Source organism: Oncorhynchus gorbuscha, linkage group LG02 (genome assembly GCF_021184085.1).
Source record: "Oncorhynchus gorbuscha isolate QuinsamMale2020 ecotype Even-year linkage group LG02, OgorEven_v1.0, whole genome shotgun sequence".
Taxonomy (NCBI): Eukaryota; Metazoa; Chordata; class Actinopteri; order Salmoniformes; family Salmonidae; genus Oncorhynchus; species Oncorhynchus gorbuscha.
This window is the reverse complement of record NC_060174.1, coordinates 69,937,235-69,956,582: the sequence shown is the minus strand read 5'-3', so window position 1 is coordinate 69,956,582 and position 19,348 is coordinate 69,937,235. Positions and strand designations below refer to the sequence as shown.

The 19,348-nt window shown below is 43.4% G+C and overlaps 1 protein-coding gene across 1 annotated transcript; it reads left to right on the top strand.

The window, feature by feature from the left end:
• The first annotated feature begins 792 nt into the window (after positions 1-792).
• Positions 793-18,677, top strand: aatf (apoptosis antagonizing transcription factor). Its single transcript, XM_046319754.1, has 12 exons — positions 793-935; positions 1,582-1,755; positions 3,513-3,887; positions 4,396-4,533; positions 5,897-6,011; positions 6,191-6,389; positions 6,778-6,942; positions 8,073-8,156; positions 15,125-15,192; positions 15,326-15,406; positions 16,068-16,139; positions 18,334-18,677. The coding sequence occupies exons 1-12, from the start codon at positions 851-853 to the stop codon at positions 18,395-18,397; spliced, it is 1,620 nt and encodes a 539-aa protein (XP_046175710.1). The 5' UTR covers positions 793-850; the 3' UTR covers positions 18,398-18,677.
• Positions 18,678-19,348: the final 671 nt, after the last annotated feature.

Here is a 19,348-nt window from a genome sequence, read left to right as displayed (position 1 = left end):
GCTCAGTTGGTAGAGCATGGCGCTTGTAACGCCAGGGTAGTGGGTTCGAAACATACGTAGAATGTATGTGACTTTGCTTTGGATGTCCGCTAAATGGCATATATTATTATTATATTAAGAAACTGTGATATGTATTTTGTTTGTTTCTCAAATCCACCAAATGCAGTATTTACATTTAAAAAAAAATATATATATTACATTTGACCCCCTTTTCTCCACAATTTCGTGGTATCCAATTACTATCTTGTCTCATCGCTACAAGCCATGCGTCCGAAACACAACCCAACCAAGTCGCACTGCATCTTAACACAGCACGCATCCAACCCGGAAGCCAGCCGCACCAATGTGTCTGAGGAAACACCGTGCACTTGGCGACCTTAGTTAGCGTGCACTGCGTTTCGGACACAGGAGTCGCTGGTGCGCGATGAGACAAGGATATCCCTACCGTGCCCTAGACCACCGCGCCAATATTTAAATTTTTAACATGATAATTAGGTCCTACATGTATGAATTGACAGCAAATATTGTCAGTCACAACCCTGTGGCAGCAGCACTGTAATTATAGAAGTAGGCCTATGACATATAGAAAGTTGATTATATATTTACCATTTAGTAGATGTTATACTTTACCTACAGGGTTTACAGTGTTTAACTACAATTAGGTCGGATATTAGCAATCCACACTGCATTATCTTAATTATTTCAGTAATCCATATTGCGTAGGCTAAAAAACAACCTCTGCTTGATTGAAGTTACGCTGTAGCAGTTCTATTATTCTATTTCTATATGGGAGTCGCGTCTTGATGACGTAGGCGTAACATGTGTGAGTTGTGAGTGAGTACATTGAACGATGGCTGGCCACATATCACAACAGCTGGAAGATTTATTAAATCCTTTGCCCAAGTTCACAGATCCAGAGGACGATCATGATGAAGGTAAATTGCACTGTTTGCTTTTGATTTGAAGACAATGTTTCCGTTTTTATGTATAAAGTCATTACACACACGCCAGGTAGGCGCGTGGCAACAGCATGCAAAGCTAGACAGTTAGCAAGCAAGCTAGCACACGGAAATCACCAATTTACCAAAAACCTCTCTGTAGCTTGTTCTGATGACCACCGTGTAAACTGGTAACCGTCAACATAGCCACGTGTTTGTTGAAGTTTCAAACTGAGCATAATGAATGTAGGACGGGAGCCACTGCACTCCGCCATTCTAATAGCGGATCCTGCTAGCAACTACTGGCGCTGCTAGCTAGTTATATTGACTTTTTCACAACGCGTTGGCGGTTACTAGCTAGCTAATATTCTTATCGCTCTCTCTAAACCTTATATTCATTGCTAGCAATTATGCTTGAAGTTGGGATTAGTATTCTCACCCTGGCTGCGGTTCAATATACACATGAACATGACATTATGGAAAGGTGTTTTATCCTGTCATTGTCTTTATTTTAAAGACGTCTGAGTTAGCCTATCTGTAACATTCTGGCTCTGATAAGTTGCCAGCCACTTTGTATATTGATCAGATAAGACTGAATGACCAAGAGACAAGTGCTCAATCGGACTGTTTTGATTCCTTCCAGAGACGAAAGCCAAGGTGGTGGAGGCGTTCGATGAGGGTGACGATGAGGATGAAGCTGTGGTTACCTTGAGTGGGCTCCGGAAGAAAGCTATCACTCTGCTGGAAGAGACTGACGAACGGTACCTGGGCAAGGCAACATCTCGTAAAAACCTGCTGAAGGAGATCGAAGGGTCTGGTGAGTTGGAACATGATTGTGTCATTTATAATAATGTTAAACATATATGTAGGATAATCAATGCATATATGTAGGAAAATCAATGCAGCTGACCATGGGTGAAAATAAATACAGAACCTGTCAAGAAAGTTGACAGAGAGCTGTGGTTTGGGTACTTGAAATGCATCCCTTTTTCCTTCAACCCATGGAATTAGCCCAACTGTCGATCTGACAAAGTTGGCATGGTAAAGGCAATAGGGTAGTAACATTCATTTGACTTAGTCAATCAGATACATGATTACCTTTTAGGATGGGGGAAGGTTGGGTGTATTTATTTATTGGCACTGCGTTTGAAAATTGCCATTTGTAGAATTCTGCCCTCTTGTGGTTCTGTAAGGGGCACTCTTACAATATGTAATTGACTACCATTCGGTTCAAAATGAACGATACTGAACAAAAATATAAACTCAACATGCAGCAATTAACGATTTTACTGAGTTACAGTTCATATAAGGAAATCAGTCGGTTGAAATAAATTCAATAGGCCCTAAAGGGTGCAGCCATGGGTAGGTCTGGGAGGACATAGGCCCACCCACTTGGGAGCCACGCCCAGCCAATCAGAATGAGTTTTTCCCCACAAAATTGCTTTATTACAGACAGAGATACTCCTCAGTTCAGGTGGCTGGTCTCAGACGATCCCGCAGGTGAAGAAGCCGGATGTGGAGGTCCTGGGCTGGCGCGCGCGCGGTTGTGAGGCCGGTTATAAGTACAGCCAAATTCTCTAAAACAACACTGGTGGCAGCTTATGGTAGAGAAATTAACATAACATTCTCTGGCAACAGCTCTGGTGGACATTCCTGCAGTCATCATGACAATTGTATGCTCCCTCAACTTGAAACATCTGTGGTATTGTGTTGTTTGAAAAAACTGCGCACGTTAGTGGCCTTTTATTGTCCCCAGCACAATGTGCACCTGTGCAATGATCATGCTGTTTAATCAGCTTCTTAATATGCCACACCTGTCAGGTGGATGGATTATCTTGGCAAAGGAGAAATCCTCACTAACAGGGATGTAAACAAATCTGTGCACAACATTTGAGAGAGATGTTTTTTGTGTGCGTATGAAACATTTTCGGGGATCTTTTATGTCAGCTAATGAAACATGGGACCAACTTGCGTTTTATATTTTTGTTCAGTATAGAAATAAATGTGCCTCATGCCACACTGGACTCTATAATGTTGTAATGTCTCCTAGATTAGTACCACAAGGCAAATTGCTGGCGAACAGGAGACCATAGCTTTAATGGATTGATGTTGGTTCCTTATTTACAATTGAATCAAGTCCAGTTCTATTCTATGCTCAGCTGTGCGTGGTCATATCATGTGTAGACAATTTATTACCGTATAATAGCTTAGGCCTACATCTACTAGTGGTCTGTTTTTTTTGGTTAGTCATTGGAGGAATAGTTTTTAATCAAGCTAATCCCTGTTTATCCAAACAAAATGCCTTGATTAAGGCAGAGATTTGCAAGTCAAACATGGGGCCATGCAGCAATCAATTTAAACCTCGAAGACAACTGATTACAGCATTTAAGATGTTGTGTACACGGCATCCGTACTGTTATTCAGGTGCTGAGTGGAAGGCCATCTACAACCTTATCTGCCTGCATTAGTTATAATTGCTACATTTTTATGAACATCCATTTTTTTTTCCTTAATTTACATCAAATCTAAAATTGAATCCTGGTGTTGTCGTTCAAATTTAATGTGGCTTTTTAGGAGAGGATGATGATGAAAACGAAGAGGAGGAGGAGGAAGAAGATGACGATGCTGATCTGGAGGATGGAGAGGCTGGAGATGATGATGATGATGATGAAGAGATCGAGAGTGACATCGCTAAAATGAAAAGCTTGGTGTCTAAGCTGAAGGAGACTGACATCACACTTTCCTCAGTGACAGACTTCCATAAGCTAACAGAGGGAATGGATGATCTTGGAGCGAGCGAAGATGATGATGAAGAAAGTGATGAGGATGGAGAGAGTGAAGAGGAGGAGATTGAGAATGAAGCTGACGATGTGGAAGCTGTGATGACTTTCTCTAAAGAGAAAGTGGATGAAGAGGTGGAGAAAGGGAAAGCTGTGAAAGATCAACTTGGTATGTATTTGTAATATAGGCCAATGAGGGCTCCTCAGAGGAGGAAGGGGAGGACCATCCTCAGTGAATTTAATAAAAAATACAAATAGTAAAACATTAAAGTTTAATTTTTACATAAAACTAAAAAACATAACTATACTAAATATATTCACATGTCACCAAATAATTGATTACAACACACTATGTTGCAATGAAGGTCTACAGTAGCCTCAGCAGCTACTCTGTAGGGAGTACCATGGTGTAGCCGGAGGACAGCTAGCTTCAGTCCTCCTCTGGGTACATTGACGTCAATACAAAACCTAGGAGGCTCATGGTTCTCACCATGAGCCAGTTTTGCCTATTCATACACCTGGCTCAAACAGAGGGATGCTATGTTAGCTAGCTGGATATGACTATCCCACACCACTGGAACTCTGACAAGTCAAGTTAAAATATACCTTTAAGCACATTTTATCACCTCCCTTTCTCAGTAGACAACCATGTCATTTATTTTATTAAATCTCCACAGCTCTTTGGGACCAGCTACTTGAGGGGCGAATTAAAATGCAGAAAGTTCTTCTGACAGCCAATAAGCTGCCACAACCACATACCTTCCCAGAGTTCAAGAAGAGGGGCGGAGCAGAGTTTGCTGGAGCGTTGAAGAATAGTGAGTGCGTTTGTTTCTGCTTGCATTTTAAACATTACTTTTTATTTTTATTTTTTTACAGCAATCAACAATATGAAATGAATTTAACTTTATTGTTCTCCAGGGGAAAATTGAATAAAAAGAAAATGGCAAAGGACAATAACAGGCATTACAAACAAAGTTTACAACCCTGTAAAATGATGTGGTGATAATACTGAATGTCTTGTCTAGACATGTTATCTCTCAGACACAATGTAGAACATTTGTATCGCTTGCCTGCATATGCAATGATCATGAGTGCGTAAAATAAGTTACTTTAAATGCAATGGCATTTGAAACATGAATTTTTAATCCTAATGGACAAGCTTGGTGCTAGTGTTATGGTTGTAGTAATTAGTGGGTAGAAAATAATTTCAACTATTTGTCTAGTAATAGGCTAGGCTGTCGGTTGAGAACATTTCTACAAGGAGATTGTCATAACAAAATAACATTTCCACTCTTTTGTTGTAAGAAATATCCTAATCCTTCTGGTTTCCACAGTGGAATCATATGTGAAAGCTAGTTTTCCTTTCTCTCATTATTGTTTAAACCTGACCGATTTGGCCTGATTCTTCTAATACTATTTTTTTTGCTCAAGACATGGTGGTAGTCCACCTCCCTCATGAAAATCACTCATACAATTTTATAATCAATGCCTACAGTAATAGGATTCCTCCGGCCACGGGCAATTAATACAGTTTTTCTTTTTCCCCTCCTCCCCGCGCTGATCTCAAAGCTACGAGACACTGGCTTCTCCTCATTTACATATTTATTGCATTGGACTCAAATCTGGCGAGTGATTGATGTGGATCCTGCCTCCTGAATTTTTAGCGGCCCATTATTATGAAAGGGAGGGAGGGGGCTCCGGCATGCCAGTGTACTTTTGATTAAAGTTGAAGAGGACAGAGTCATAAGTGTTCCCCACCTCCTTTCTTTTCCTACGCCCTGTGATTTGGAGGGCAAATTTTCTCAAATTTGTTTTAGTGGATGTTGACAAGATGTGGACTAACAAAAGCCGGGGGGAACTGCTCCAAGGGATTTTAATCAGTCCTGCTTGGGGGCAATACTTTCTATAGATTTGCTGGACAAGTGAAGTTATGAGGCATATTTTCTATTGTTATGTGGCATAACTTCAGTGTATTTATATACATTTTTTTGGGCTAATATTGAGGAATTGACTTTCACAGTTGACTCGTGCTTCCCAAATTCATAAAGACCAATGTAAACTTTACCTCAGACAACACTATGTTCACAACATGTCTGCTTCACTCTACGCTCTTGGTTCCTATATCGCTCTGTTAGTTTATAAGGTCCTGTCAGCATGTTCTCTCTATGATGTTCTAAGGTCACAAAGCCCTGAAGGCTCTCCAGAGGTCTCTACTGGAGCTACAGGACCAGCTGCTCCATCAGAACCCAGACACCAGGCCCATCTCCCTGGGCAACACCTGGGGAGCACGCAGGTCAGCACTGCCTCTCCTCCACGTCCACAGACAGAACATGAAGTGCTCTGTTACATGAAACACTGTCCTGATTAACGTGAATAGGATGCAATATTTCTCTGAAATGCCCTTGAATTCAGCCTCCTTATGGCTTTAGAATTGATGGTTGAGTATTATTTTGTTCTGTATCTGTAATATAGTGAGGAGGAGATTCACAGTGATGATGAAGAGGAAAGGAAGGAAGCAGTGGAACCGACAGGTCCTCCCAAACGGAAGCTTGAGATGGCAGAGTACCCAGACTTCATGGCCAAGCGCTTCTCTGACTTCCAGCCATACCGCGATGCCACGCTGCAAAAATGGCACGACAAGACCCAGCTGACCATGGGAAAGAGCAGCAAGGTCCCCCCCCCACACACACACACACTCATCTGCACCAACCAAGGACACACGTCCACATGCACCAGCTGCACAGAGCTTAGCTCTTATCACCTAACCAGTCTGCACTGCAGTGTGTGTGTGTTTTCCATCTGCATGCACTGTGCATAATAGCACCATCCGTCCCTAAGCACACTTCAGCACTCAAATTTCATAGCTCTCATAAACCAAGGGCTAACATGCCAATTAAAAACCAGACTTCACATTGTCATTTTTTCCCCCTCATTGTTCTGGTGTTTTCACTAGACATACTGCATTAGGAATAATCTAATGCTCTTTGTTTTTCTACATAGGGTAGTGATGTTGTAGCTGTGTTACGGTCTTGTTTCTGACTCTTCTTCTCTTCTCTCAGGGTTTTGGGGCATTTGACAGAAACATCCTGATCCAGGTGGAACAGGTGCTAATGGACAAGGACAGGCTGTTGAGACGCACCCAGACCAGACGCTCCGAGTACAGAGTCCTGGGCAAGCTAGAGGCCACTGCCCCTGTACCCGAGACCACCACTGCAGGGGGAGAGGTGAGACTAGAGGGGAGGAGGGAGGGTTATGTAGGATAGGTAACATTTGCCAGCAGCATACCACCCTGCATACCACTGCTGGCTTGCTTCTGGAGCTAAGCAGGGTTGGTCCTGGTCAGTCCCTGGATGGGAGACCACATGCTGCTGGAAGTGGTGTTGCTGGGCCGGCAGGCGGCACTCTTTCCTCTGGTGTAAAAATATCCCAAATGCCCCAGGGCAGTGTTTGGGGACATTGCCTTGTGTAGGGTGCCATCTTTCGGATGGGACGTTAAATGGGTGTCCTTCCTCTCTGAGGTCATTAAAGATCCCATGGCACTTATCGTAAGAGTAGGGGTGTTAACCCTGGTTTCCTGGCGAAATTCCCAAGCTGTCCCTCATACCATCATGGTCACCGACTCATCCCCAGCTTACAATTGGCTCATTCACCCCCTCTCCCCTGTAACTATTCCCCAGGTCGTTGCGGTAAATGAGAACGTGGTATGTTCTCAGTCAACATGGTAAAATGTATATTTTTTAAAACATGTTGCGATGGCTGCCAGATAGTGTATGTAGTCAAGTGTCTGCTTGTATCTAGTATCCATACTAGCGAGAACACATCCCCCCTTAGGTTAACTGTACAAGAAGCTCTATAGTTCAGGTTGCTACTCTGGTTGGTGGAGGCTGTCACCATGATACCCCCCTCAGTCAGATTCCTTCCAGCTAATTGCATTAAGCTGTTACAGCATTAACTGAGTGGGATACATTTATCTCTGTATCTTAATTGAATCTAGCCAGCAACTGAACTATACTAACCTGAAATGTAGGCAGTGTCGCGGCCCAAAATGATTCAAAGCAAAGAGCATTTGCAGGTTGGTTAATACATTACGGGAGAGAGAGGGGTTGTTTCAGCAGTTTTAGATTAGGGCCCCGCGCGGCTCAGCCATCCCTCTCCTTCCTCCAGAGGTGCCACTTTATCTGGAGAGCAGCCTGTTTATCTGGGGTGTTACATCTGGAGTTTATGGCTTCACCTCCTGCACAACGCTACATGACAGAGAGCTTTCTCTCTCCCCCACCTCTCCCTGGCTCTCACCCTTCCTCCCTCTCTCTCTCATTCCTTTACTCTCTCTTATCTCCCTCTGTTTCTCTCTTAGGGGACAGAGCAGGTGCTGAAAGCCAATACGCATCTCAAAGACCTGGACGAGGAGATCTTTGATGATGATGATTTCTATCACCAGGTAATTATCAGCCCTTCTGCATGAAACATTCTCCTACACTCAAGGACTGAAGCATTCCTAAAACGTTTTATTTTCTTATTAAAGTGGACAGAGACTATTGCGCAGGAGATAGGCAGCATCAGAATTCGACCTGGTGTTGTGAGTCTGGCTTGCCACGATACTCCAAGCTATAGGGTGGCACTACGTTGTGTGGGGTGAAGCACAGGGACATCCCTTGTTATTGTAGTTTGTCCTTCAGAGGACACCATCCCATCCGCTCAGTCTCCCCAGTCAGAAGGCTCCGGAAGTGCAGCTCGGAGCCGTTCCCAGTGGGACTTAGCCCTCCATTCTCCAGTCATGCTCCAGTCATGCTTCAGTAATACCTGCATTCTAATGTGGCTAACCTCTCACGGCAGGCCGGAGCTGGACTGATGTTTGCATTTACCAAAACTTTTTTAGTCAGCAACTTTGTGCATGCCATAAATCACCATTGTGTGTGTGTGCGTGTCTGTCTCTGTCTGTCTGTGTGATGCTGACTCCTGTATAAGGAGTCTCCACACTGCTCAGTACAACTGAGGCGTAGTCATTAACCATATCTGTGAACAGAGCAATCACTCACACTGGATTAGTCATTATGTAGCGCCAATGGAGCTTTAACAGTTACATTCACTAAGGAACTGCAAGATATGCAGATTCCTAACCTACGTCCTGACCAAGGATGAGGAAAAAATATGTATTAAAAACGGGGTGGTTCGAGCCCTGAATGCTGATTGGCTGACAGCCGTGGTAGATCAGACAGCATACCACGGATATGACAAAACATTTATTTTTACTGCTCGAATTACGTTGGTAACCAGTTTATAATAGCAATAAGGCACCTCGGAGGTTTGTGTTATATGGCCAAAATACCACGGCTAAGGGCTGTATCCAGGAGCTCCGTGTTGCGCACAAGAACAGCCCTTAGCCGTGGTATATTGGCCATATACAACAACGCCTCATACCTTATTGCTTAAATATATAGTACCAGTCAAAGGTTTGGACACACCTATTCATTCAAGGGTTATTCTTTTTTTTTTGTTGGTATTTTCTACATTGTAGAATAATAGTGAAGACAACAAAACTGAAATAAATATAAATAAATAAATAAAATAACACATAGGGAATCATGTAGTAACCAAAAACGTGTTAAACAAATCTAAATATATTTGAGTCTTCAAATAGCCACACTTTGCCTTGATGACAGCTTTGCGCACTCTTGGCATGGAATGCTTTTCCAACCATCTTGAAGGAGTTCCCACATATGCTGAGCACTTGTTGGTTGCTTTTCCTTCACTCTGTGGTCCAACTCATCCCAAACCATCTCAATTGGCTTGAGGTCGGGTGATTGAGGAGGCCAGGTCATCTGATACAGCACTTCATCACTCTCCTTATTGGTCAAATAGACCTTCCACAGCGGTCTGTTGGGTCATTGTCCTGTTGAAAAACAAATCATAGTCCCACTAAGCGCAAACCAGATGGGATGGTGTATTGCTGCAGAATGATGTGGTAGCTATGCTGGTTAAGCGTGCCTTGAATTCTAAATAAATCAGTGTCGCCAGCAAAGCACCCCCACACCATCACACTACCTCCTCCATGCTTCACGGTGGGAACCACACATGCAGATATCATCCTTTCACCTACTCTTCGTCTCACAAAGACACAGCGGTTAGAACCAAAAATCTGAAATTTGGACTCATCAGACCAAAGAACAGATTTTTGCCGGTCTAATGTCCATTGCTCGTGTTTCTTGGCCCAAGCAAGTCTCCTCTTCTTATTGGTTTCCTTTAGTAGTGATTTCTTTGCAGATATTTGACCATAAAGCCCTGATTCATGCAGTCTCCTCTGAATCAAAATCAAATCAAATTTTATTTGTCACATACACATGGTTAGCAGATGTTAGTGCGAGTGTAGCGAAATGCTTGTGCTTCTAGTTCCGACAATGCAATAGTAACCAACAAGTAATCTAGCTAACAATTCCAAAACTACTACCTTATAGACACAAGTGTAAGGGGATAAAGAATATGTACATAAAGATATATGAATGAGTGATGGTACAGAGCGGCATAGGCAAGATGCAGTAGATGGTATTGAGTGCAGTATATACATATGAGATGAGTATGTAAACAAAGTGGCATAGTTAAAGTGGCTAGTGATACATGTATTACATAAGGATGCAGTAGATGATATAGAGTACAGTATATACGTATACATATGAGATGAATAATGTAGGGTATGTAAACATTATATTAGTTAGCATTGTTTAAAGTGGCCAGTGATATATTTTACATCATTTCCCATCAATTCCCATTATTAAAGTGGCTGGAGTTGAGTCAGTGTCAGTGTGTTGGCAGCAGCCACTCAATGTTAGTGGTGGCTGTTTAACAGTCTGATGGCCTTGAGATAGAAGCTGTTTTTCAGTCTCTCGGTCCCAGCTTTGATGCACCTGTACTGACCTCGCCTTCTGGATGATAGCGGGGTGAACAGTTGATGTTGAGATGTGTCTGTTACTTGAACTCTGTGAAGCATTTATTTGAGCTGCAATTTTTGAGGCTGGTAACTCTAATGAACTTATCCTCTGCAGCAGAGGTAACTCTGGGTCTTCCTTTCCTGTGGTGATCCTCTTAAGAGCCAGTTTCATAGTGCTTGATGGTTTTTGTGACTGCACTTGATAATAAAAAAATCCAGATTGATTGACCATGCATTAAAGTAATGATAGACTTTCATTTATCTTTGCTTATTTGAGCTGTTCTTGCCATAATATGGACTTGGTCTTTTACCAAATTGGGCTGTCTTCTGTATACCACCTCTATCTTGTCACAACACAACTGATTGGCTCAAACTTAAGAAATGCATTCCAGGTGACTACCTCTTGAAGGCGGTTGGGAGAATGCCAAGAGTGTGCAAAGCTGTCATCAAGGCAAAGTGGCTATTTGAAAAATCTCAAATATAAAATATATTTTGATTAGTTTTTTTGTTTACTACATGATTCCATATGTGTTATTTCATCACTATATTCTACAATGTAGAAAATAGTTAAAAAAAATATTAAAAACCTTTGAATGAGTAGGTGTTATAAAACTTGACGTGTGTGTATATATGTACACAGTCGAAGTCGGAAGTTTACATGCACTTAGGTTGGAGTCATTTAAAACACGTTTTTCAACCACTCCACAAATTTCTTAAAACTGTAGTTTTGGCAAGTCGGTTAGGACGTCTACTTTGTGCAATGCACAAGTAATTTTTCCAACAATTTTTTTACAGACAGATTATTTCACTTATAAATCACAATTACAGTGGATCAGAAGTTTACATACACTAAGTTGACTGCCTTTTAGACAGCTTAGAAAATTCCAGAAAATTATGTCATGGCTTCAGAAGCTTCTGATCGGCTAATTGACATCATTTAAGTCAATTGGAAGTGTACCTGTGGATGTATTTCAAGGCCTACCTTCAAACTCAGTGCCTCTTTGCTTGACATCATGGGAAAATCAAAATAAATCAGCCAAGACTTCAGAAAAAAAAATCTGGTTCACCTTTGGGAGCAATTTCCAAACATCTGAAGGTACCACGTTCATCTGTACAAACAATAGTACGCAAGTTTTAAAACCATGGGACCACGTAGCCGTCATACCGCTCAGGAAGGAGCCGCCTTCAGTCTCCTATAGATGAACGTACTTTGATGCGAAAAGTGCAAATCAATCCCAGAACAACAGCAAAGGACTCTGTGAAGACGCTGGAGGAAACGGGTACAAAAGTATCTCTATCCACAGTAAAACGAGTCCTACAGTGGGGAGAACAAGTATTTGATACACTGCCGAGTTTGCAGGTTTTCCTACTTCCAAAGCATGTAGAGGTCTGTATTTTTATCATAGGTACACTTCAACTGTGAGAGACGGACTCTAAAAAAATCCAGAAAATCACATTGTATGATTTTTAAGTAATTAATTTGTATTTTATTGCATGACAAAAGTATTTGATAGATCAGAAAAGCAGAACTTAATATTTGGTACAGAAACCTTTGTTTGCAGTTACAGAGATGATACGTTTCCTGTAGTTCTTGACCAGGTTTGCACACACTGCAGCAGGGATTTTGGCCCACTCCTCCATACAGACCATCTCCAGATCCTTCAGGTTTCGGGGCTGTCGCTGGGAAATACGTACTTTCAGCTCCCTCCAATGATTTTCTATTGGGTTCACGTCTGGAGACTGGCTAGGCCACTCCAGGGTCTTGAGATGCTTCTTACGGAGCCACTCCTTAGTTGCCCTGGCTGTGTGTTTCAGGTCGTTCTCATGCTGGAAGACCCAGCCACGACCCATCTTCAATGCTCTTACTGAGGGAAGGAGGTTGTTGGCCAAGATCTCGCGATACATCCCCTCAATACGGTGCAGTCATCCTGTCCCCTTTGCAGAAAGGCATCCCCAAAGAATGATGTTTCCACCTCCATGCTTCACGGTTGGGATGGTGTTCTTGGGGTTGTACTCATCCTTCCTCTTCCTCCAAACACGGCGAGTGGAGTTTAGACCAAAAAGCTCTATTTTTGTCTCATCAGACCACATGACCTCCCATTCCTCCTCGGGATCATCCAGATGGTCATTGGCAAACTTCAGACGGGCCTGGACATGCGCTGGCTTGAACAAGGTGACCTTGTGTGCGCTGCAGGATTTTAATCCATGACGGCGTAGTGTGTTACTAATGGTTTTCTTTGAGACTGTGGTCCCAGCTCTTTTCAGGTCATTGACCAGGTCTTGCTGTGTAGTTCTGGGCTGATCCCTCACCTTCCTCGTGATCATTGATGCCCCATGAGGTGAGATCTTGCATGGAGCCGCAGACCGAGGGTGATTGATTGTCATCTTGACTGTCATCTTCTCCCATTTTCTAATAATTGCACCAACAGTTGTTGCCTTCTCACCAAGCTACTTGCCTATTGTCCTGTAGGCCATCCCAGCCTTGTGCAGGTCTACAATCTTATCCCTGATGTCCTTACACAGCTCTCTGGTCTTGGTCATTGTGTAGAGATTGGAGTCTGTTTGAGTGTGTGGACAGGTGTCTTTTTTTTTTAAAGAAAAACTAACAGGTCTGTGAGAGCCATAATTCTTACTGGTTGGTAGGTGATCAAATACTCATGTCATGCAATAAAATGCAAATTAATTACTTAAAAATCATACAATGTGATTTTCTGGATTTTTGTTTTAGATTCTGTCTCTCACAGTTGAAGTGTACCTATGATAAAAATTGCAGACCTCTACATGCTTTGGAAGTAGGAAAACTTGCAAAATCGGCAGTGTATTAAATACTTGTTCTCCCCACTGTATATCGACATAACCAGAAAGGCCGATCAGCAAGGAAGAAGCCACTGCTCCAAAAACGCCATAAAGCCGGACTATGGTTTGCAACTGCACATGGCGACAAATATTGTTCTTTTTGGAGAAATATCCTCTGGTCTGATGAAACAAAAATAGAACTCTTTGGTGATAATGACCACTGTTATGTTTGGAGGAAAAAGGGGGAGGCTTGCAAGCCGAAGAACACCATCCCAATGAGGAAGGACAATTTGTGGATATATTACATATATATGCCATTTACATATATGCCATTTAGCAGACGCTTTTATCCAAAGCGACTTACAGTCATGTGTGCATACATTCTACGTATGGGTGGTCCCGGGGATCGAACCCACTACCCTGGCGTTACAAGCGCCATGCTCTACCAACTGAGCTACAGAAGGACCACCATATTGAACCATATTGAAGCAACATCTCAAGACATCAGTTAAAGCTTGGTTGCAAATGGGTCTTCCAAATAGACAATGACCCCAAACATACTTCCAATGTTGTGGCAAAATGGCTTAAAGACAACAAAGTCAAGGTATTGGAGTGGCCATCACAGAGCTCTGACCTCAATCCCATAGAGAATTTGTGGGCAGAACTGAAAAAGCGTGTGCGAGCAAGGAGGCCTAAAAACCTGGCTCAGTTACACCAGCTTTGTCAGGAGGAACGGGCCAAAATTCACCCAACTTATTGTGGGAAGCTTGTGGAAGGCTACCCAAAACATTTGACCCAAGTTAAACAATTTAAAGGCAATGCTACCAAATACTAATTGTGTATGTAAACTTCTGACCCACTGGGAATGCGATGAAAGAAATAAAGGCTGAAATACATCATTCTCTCTACTATTATTCTGACATTTCACATTCTTAAAATAGTGATGATCCTAACTGACCTAAGAAGGAGAATTTTTACTAGGTTTAAATGTCAGGAATTGTGAAAAACTGAGTTATGGTATTTGGCTCAGGTGTATGTAAATATATATTTTCACTGTGACTAGTGTGTACACTGAGTGTTCACCTGTCTCAGGGCCTGGAGCTGGCCATACAGACAAACCAAGCCCCATACTAGCAGAGGAGAGCCGGGGGCTTAATTGGGGACATTAATGAAGATTATCTGGCTGATTTTAAACAAAATGGTCCAGTTAGTCATGACACGGCGTTACTATCTCTTGGGGGGAACTCAAAGAAACATGGATGAGTAGTGGAACCACTGCCTGTGGTGTGGATTGTGTGACTGTATGATGAATGAGCGCTGTTCTCTCCACCACAGCTCATTAAGATGTTGTACTGTGAGGTCCAGTGATGATGATGCTCTGGGGTTCTGGCATGTTGTTGCTCTGCTAACTGAGGCTGATGCTCAGCAGTGGTTCATTCTGGCAGAGACTGGGCGGTCTGGGCCCGGGTCCTGGGATTGGCTGCTGGGCTTGACACTGATGAAGAGGTTCTGATTTAAGTGAAAGGATTTGCTGCTGGCATAGAGAGGGAGAGCTCTGTACTCTGGTGAATGAACAGGGGGGTAAAGATGTCAACACACACGAAACGAAATACTGTTTTGAAACGAGAAACTAAGTGTCCCCCTTTGCGCTCTTTCCCTCCTCTCCCCTTTTACTCTGTTCATCTCAGCTTCTGCGAGAGCTTATTGAACGTAAGACGAGTGCTGCAGACCCCAACGACCAGGTGGCTATGGGCAGGTGAGCGACGTGTGTGTGTGTGTGTGTGTGTGTGTGTGTGTGTGTGCATGCATCGGTTTGTGTGGTGCTAGGATGTGGGGTTACCCCTCTAGGCTTTTTCTGATCGGGGCCCTCACCTCTCCTCTCCTTCCAGACAATGGCTGGCCATTCAGAAGCTCCGCAGTAAGATCAAGAAGAAAGTGGACACCAAGGCCAGCAAGGGACGCAAAGTCAGGTGAGTGGAGGGAACGGAGAAATGGTGAAGAAATACAGGTTCACTATATTGCCTTTTCTCCACATTCAAACACTCTCAGAATAATTTAGTTCATCGTTTCCCTGTACGTCTTGTTCCAATTTATGCCTGTTAGGAGTATTAGGTCTGTTTTTATCATCCACTGCAGAACAAGCTCTTTATTTCTCTGTCCAGGGAGGCTCCAATGACAGAATTTATGAAAATACATTTCACTTCCTCCGATGCTGGTTAAAATGCTATAGTTTATCTATAGTCCTTTCAGTTATTTCAATTATCTTTTTTATAGAAAATGTCCCCCTCTGTTAATGTAAATTACATTTCCATGTGGCCTGATTAAATATTTGAGGACTCAAATTGATCATTTGTATTTATACATATAAAACTATTTGCCGGTGGAAGAATTGCAATTACAGCGTTTGTTTTCTCCATTTATTCCAAGTGGAAAGGTCAGCCTTTTATTTTGGGCCTTTTGTACCCATGGTTTTTCTCTCTTGTTTATCTTCTACACACAGGCACACAGCACAAACAAATGGACTCAAACACTCACATTTATTAATGGACAAACCACCGTTACATAATTGAATGTGTGTGTGCTCTATTTCTGATGGTGTTTGTGTATGTGTGCTTTCGTGTGTCTGTCTAGGTTCCACGTCCACAGTAAGCTGGTGAACTTCATGGCCCCCATCGACCACCTCTCCATGAATGATGGCGCACGGTGAGCACCTTGTTGTGGACGCGTCACAGGCGTAATGGCAGCGCACTTCACCGCTGGCATGCCAATATTGACCTGTTCTTCAACCCATCACCACCTCCTTTATCTTGGGGCTGTTAGTCACAGATCTGTGTTCTATTCTCCTGTCACAGCCATACATCTGTCCCCTGGACAGCTACCCTCATAAATCCCTGTGCCCTGCTTTGCTTGCCTGCTCTCACACCCGCATTGTTCCCCCTGTACCTTCTGCCGCCTTCTGTCATTGGCCAGTGAGAGTTGGTGGGATTTCTAAATGAACAGGGTCTTCAGTCGTAATGTGTAGGCTGCTGACTGTCCTATTGTACGTGAGTTTACAAAGGACATAGAGTCGCAGTTTCCACATGCTCGTGGGCCCATATTGATTCTCAGCGCACACCTGAGACGGAGGGGACAGTAAATGGCTAGGCGCGTGCTCTGCCTCTCTCCCTCTTATCTGTCCTCTTCCAGTCTATACTGCAGGTGAGACGACAGGCATTCTAAACATGGTAATGACTGCACAATGGGCTGCCCCAGCCCTGCCCGCGTGCACCTCCCACCTCATTTCCATAGCAATCAATGGCCTACAGTAATAATGGTGATGTATGGCTGTTGCATCAGGCTGGCCGTTGACCTTTCCCAGAGAGCCACACTGGCTGACCTTTGGAAATGAATGCCCTGGCACAGCCCCCCCCCTATACCTCCCGTCCCCTCCTCCACCACTGCGCTGGCTTTACGGATGCAGCCTGCCATGCTCCACTGGCTCCATGAATGTTAATGTGGGGGGTGTGTGTGTGTGTATCATGCATGCATACATGACATGCACATTTAAGTCCTCTAGAAGGTATTGAGACTTTCATCATGGCACATTTCTGCATTGGCATGTGACATAGGATATTGCATTTTTAGGCAGGCTGCACCTTCAACACACCCCTTGTTGTCTCTTGTCTTCTGTCCATTGCGCACACATAGACGGTCCGTCCTATATCAGCTTGGGTTTTCTGCCCTCGTTATCCCAGTGCTCCTCAGTATTCCCCAGCCGATGTTTACCGAGCTCAGGCAGAATGAGAATGTATGCATTACGTGGTGATGATCAGAGTATTGTATTCCTTGACCCTGGTGGCGCATTTCAAATGGGGATTAAGTCCCTCCTGTGGCTGGATACAGGCTGTCTGCCCCCTGAGAGCAACACAAGGCCCCTCTTTAACTCAACACATTACACAGGAACTGGTTGTGCTGTAGTGGACCCAGTTTTGTAATAGATTTTAATCGGTATGGTTGTCCACTGCAGTAAACGGAGCAGTGCAGTGTGGGAGCTTTGGCTGTTGTCCTATACCATTGAAGATGACCCACAAGCAGTGTTAACATGACTGTCTGCACTCAGACTAGACCAGTGCAGGCTAACAGACTCCCTTGACTCTTTTTAATCATCTCAACACAATTAACTGAGACATGTGACATCACATACCGCCATCTAGTGTCTGTTTCATGACACACAGGCTTCACCTGCTGTAAATTTGCATGTATACGCTGAACATGTTTTATGGATGTAGAAAATAATTGTATGTGCAGATAGTCGGACACAAACTAAACCAGCCCAGTCTCAAAATTAGGCCGTATTTATCTGGCTGTCTGAGTAGAGCCACTTTGACTGGAACATTTGACTGATTGAAATGACTGAGCTGGTTAGGGGAGATGAGTCTCCAGGAAGGCAGTCCAGAGATGGAGAGCAGCTGGGGCATCTGATTCCATCCCTGCCTGGCTGTGTGTTTCTGCTCTTTGTCATCGGCAGGCCAGCCCCAGACAGAGTGACAGGCACTTGTGTTCACGCAGTAATCAGAAGGCCCTGGGCTCCATAAAGACCCCTCTTTGTCTCTCCTCTCATCTGGACTGTTGCATATTACCCCCCTAATTGGAATCCTGCAACTGGGTCACTGGCATTGTCTCTCAAGTGCCATCAAGTCGTTGAGACGCATGAATGTGGAATTATTCCTTCTCCCAATGAATCGAAACCTCTCCTCCCTTTCTTTTCTCTCACCCCTCTCCATCCCACAGATTTACTCTTTAGTCACATTCAACTGTTCAGTCTGTTGGTGACAGCCAGGTTTGATAATACTTTTACCATGATTATTCTTGCCAAAAAAAAGTCATGTTTAAACTTGGATTTTTCTTTTTGGTGTAGGACTGAGTTGTATCGCTCACTATTCGGGAAGAACTCGTTTGCTGAAAGTGCGGTGCGGGAGTGACATGCTCTGAGGGAGCAGGGGAGGTGGACAGCACCGAAGACAGAAAGAACCCAGGAGATAAACACAATACACCCCTTCTTCTGGTCCAGTCCTGCTCCTCTAAAAGCTTATGGACAGTATCAGTCTCAAGTTTAGTTCAGACTGGACCTGACTGGTTTGGACTCGGCTTCAAAGGCTTGAAGAGACTGCTTTCTCTACACATTTTGATACTGTCAGGAAACTACATTTTTCTATTGTCCCCTTTTAAAATGTCTCTTTCTGTGAATAAATACCAAGGTGATTTCTGCCTGCTGACTTATTGGAGGGGGAATTAACAAATGCAGATTTTGCTTGTGATGAAATGTTTTATTGTAGTGTAGTTTAAACTTATGGGGGAAACACTTGCAACCTAATAAGCAGCCCTGCCAAACCTGCATAAAGCAATTCCTCTAACTTTCTCCAAACAATCCTGTTCTCTCTGCTCCAGTAGGAGTAGGAAGGGCCTGATGTTGCAGTTTGTCAGTGATTAGTGCTGGAATTAGCCAGCCTAGCGTGCCTCCACAAATGAGCAAAGCCCTCTGGGAGACCTGAGAGACCAGGCAAGGCACATTTCCAATTATACCACCGAATGACTCATTTTCTTATTGGGCCTCCCATAATTGTGATGGGTATTGGGTGTATGCAACTCAATTTGTCTTACATATTTGTTGGTAGGATGGTAATAGAGTTGACGGAGCCAAGGGGACGATATGAAAGTGAGACGGGGAAAAAAAACAAAAGGGATGAGATGGATCCCTCACTATTTGTTTGATCTGTCTCATCTCTTTTAAGACTGTTGAAGTTTGGGGGAAAAAAGTGCCACTGATCATCTGTGGGTTGATGCCTGCATGAGAAAATGTCATTTCCAAGTAGTCAGAAATGTCTCTCCCTAAGAATACTTTTTTCTCGCAGAATTTGGCAGAATTACAGTGT

Coding starts and splice junctions, on each gene's coding strand:
- aatf (XM_046319754.1), top strand. CDS start 851: ATGGCTGGCCACATATCACAACAGCTGGAAGATTTATTAAATCCTTTG. Junction 6,012..6,190: donor AACACCTGGGGAGCACGCAG/GTCAGCACTGCC, acceptor TCTGTAATATAG/TGAGGAGGAGATTCACAGTG. Junction 15,407..16,067: donor AGCAAGGGACGCAAAGTCAG/GTGAGTGGAGGG, acceptor GTGTCTGTCTAG/GTTCCACGTCCACAGTAAGC.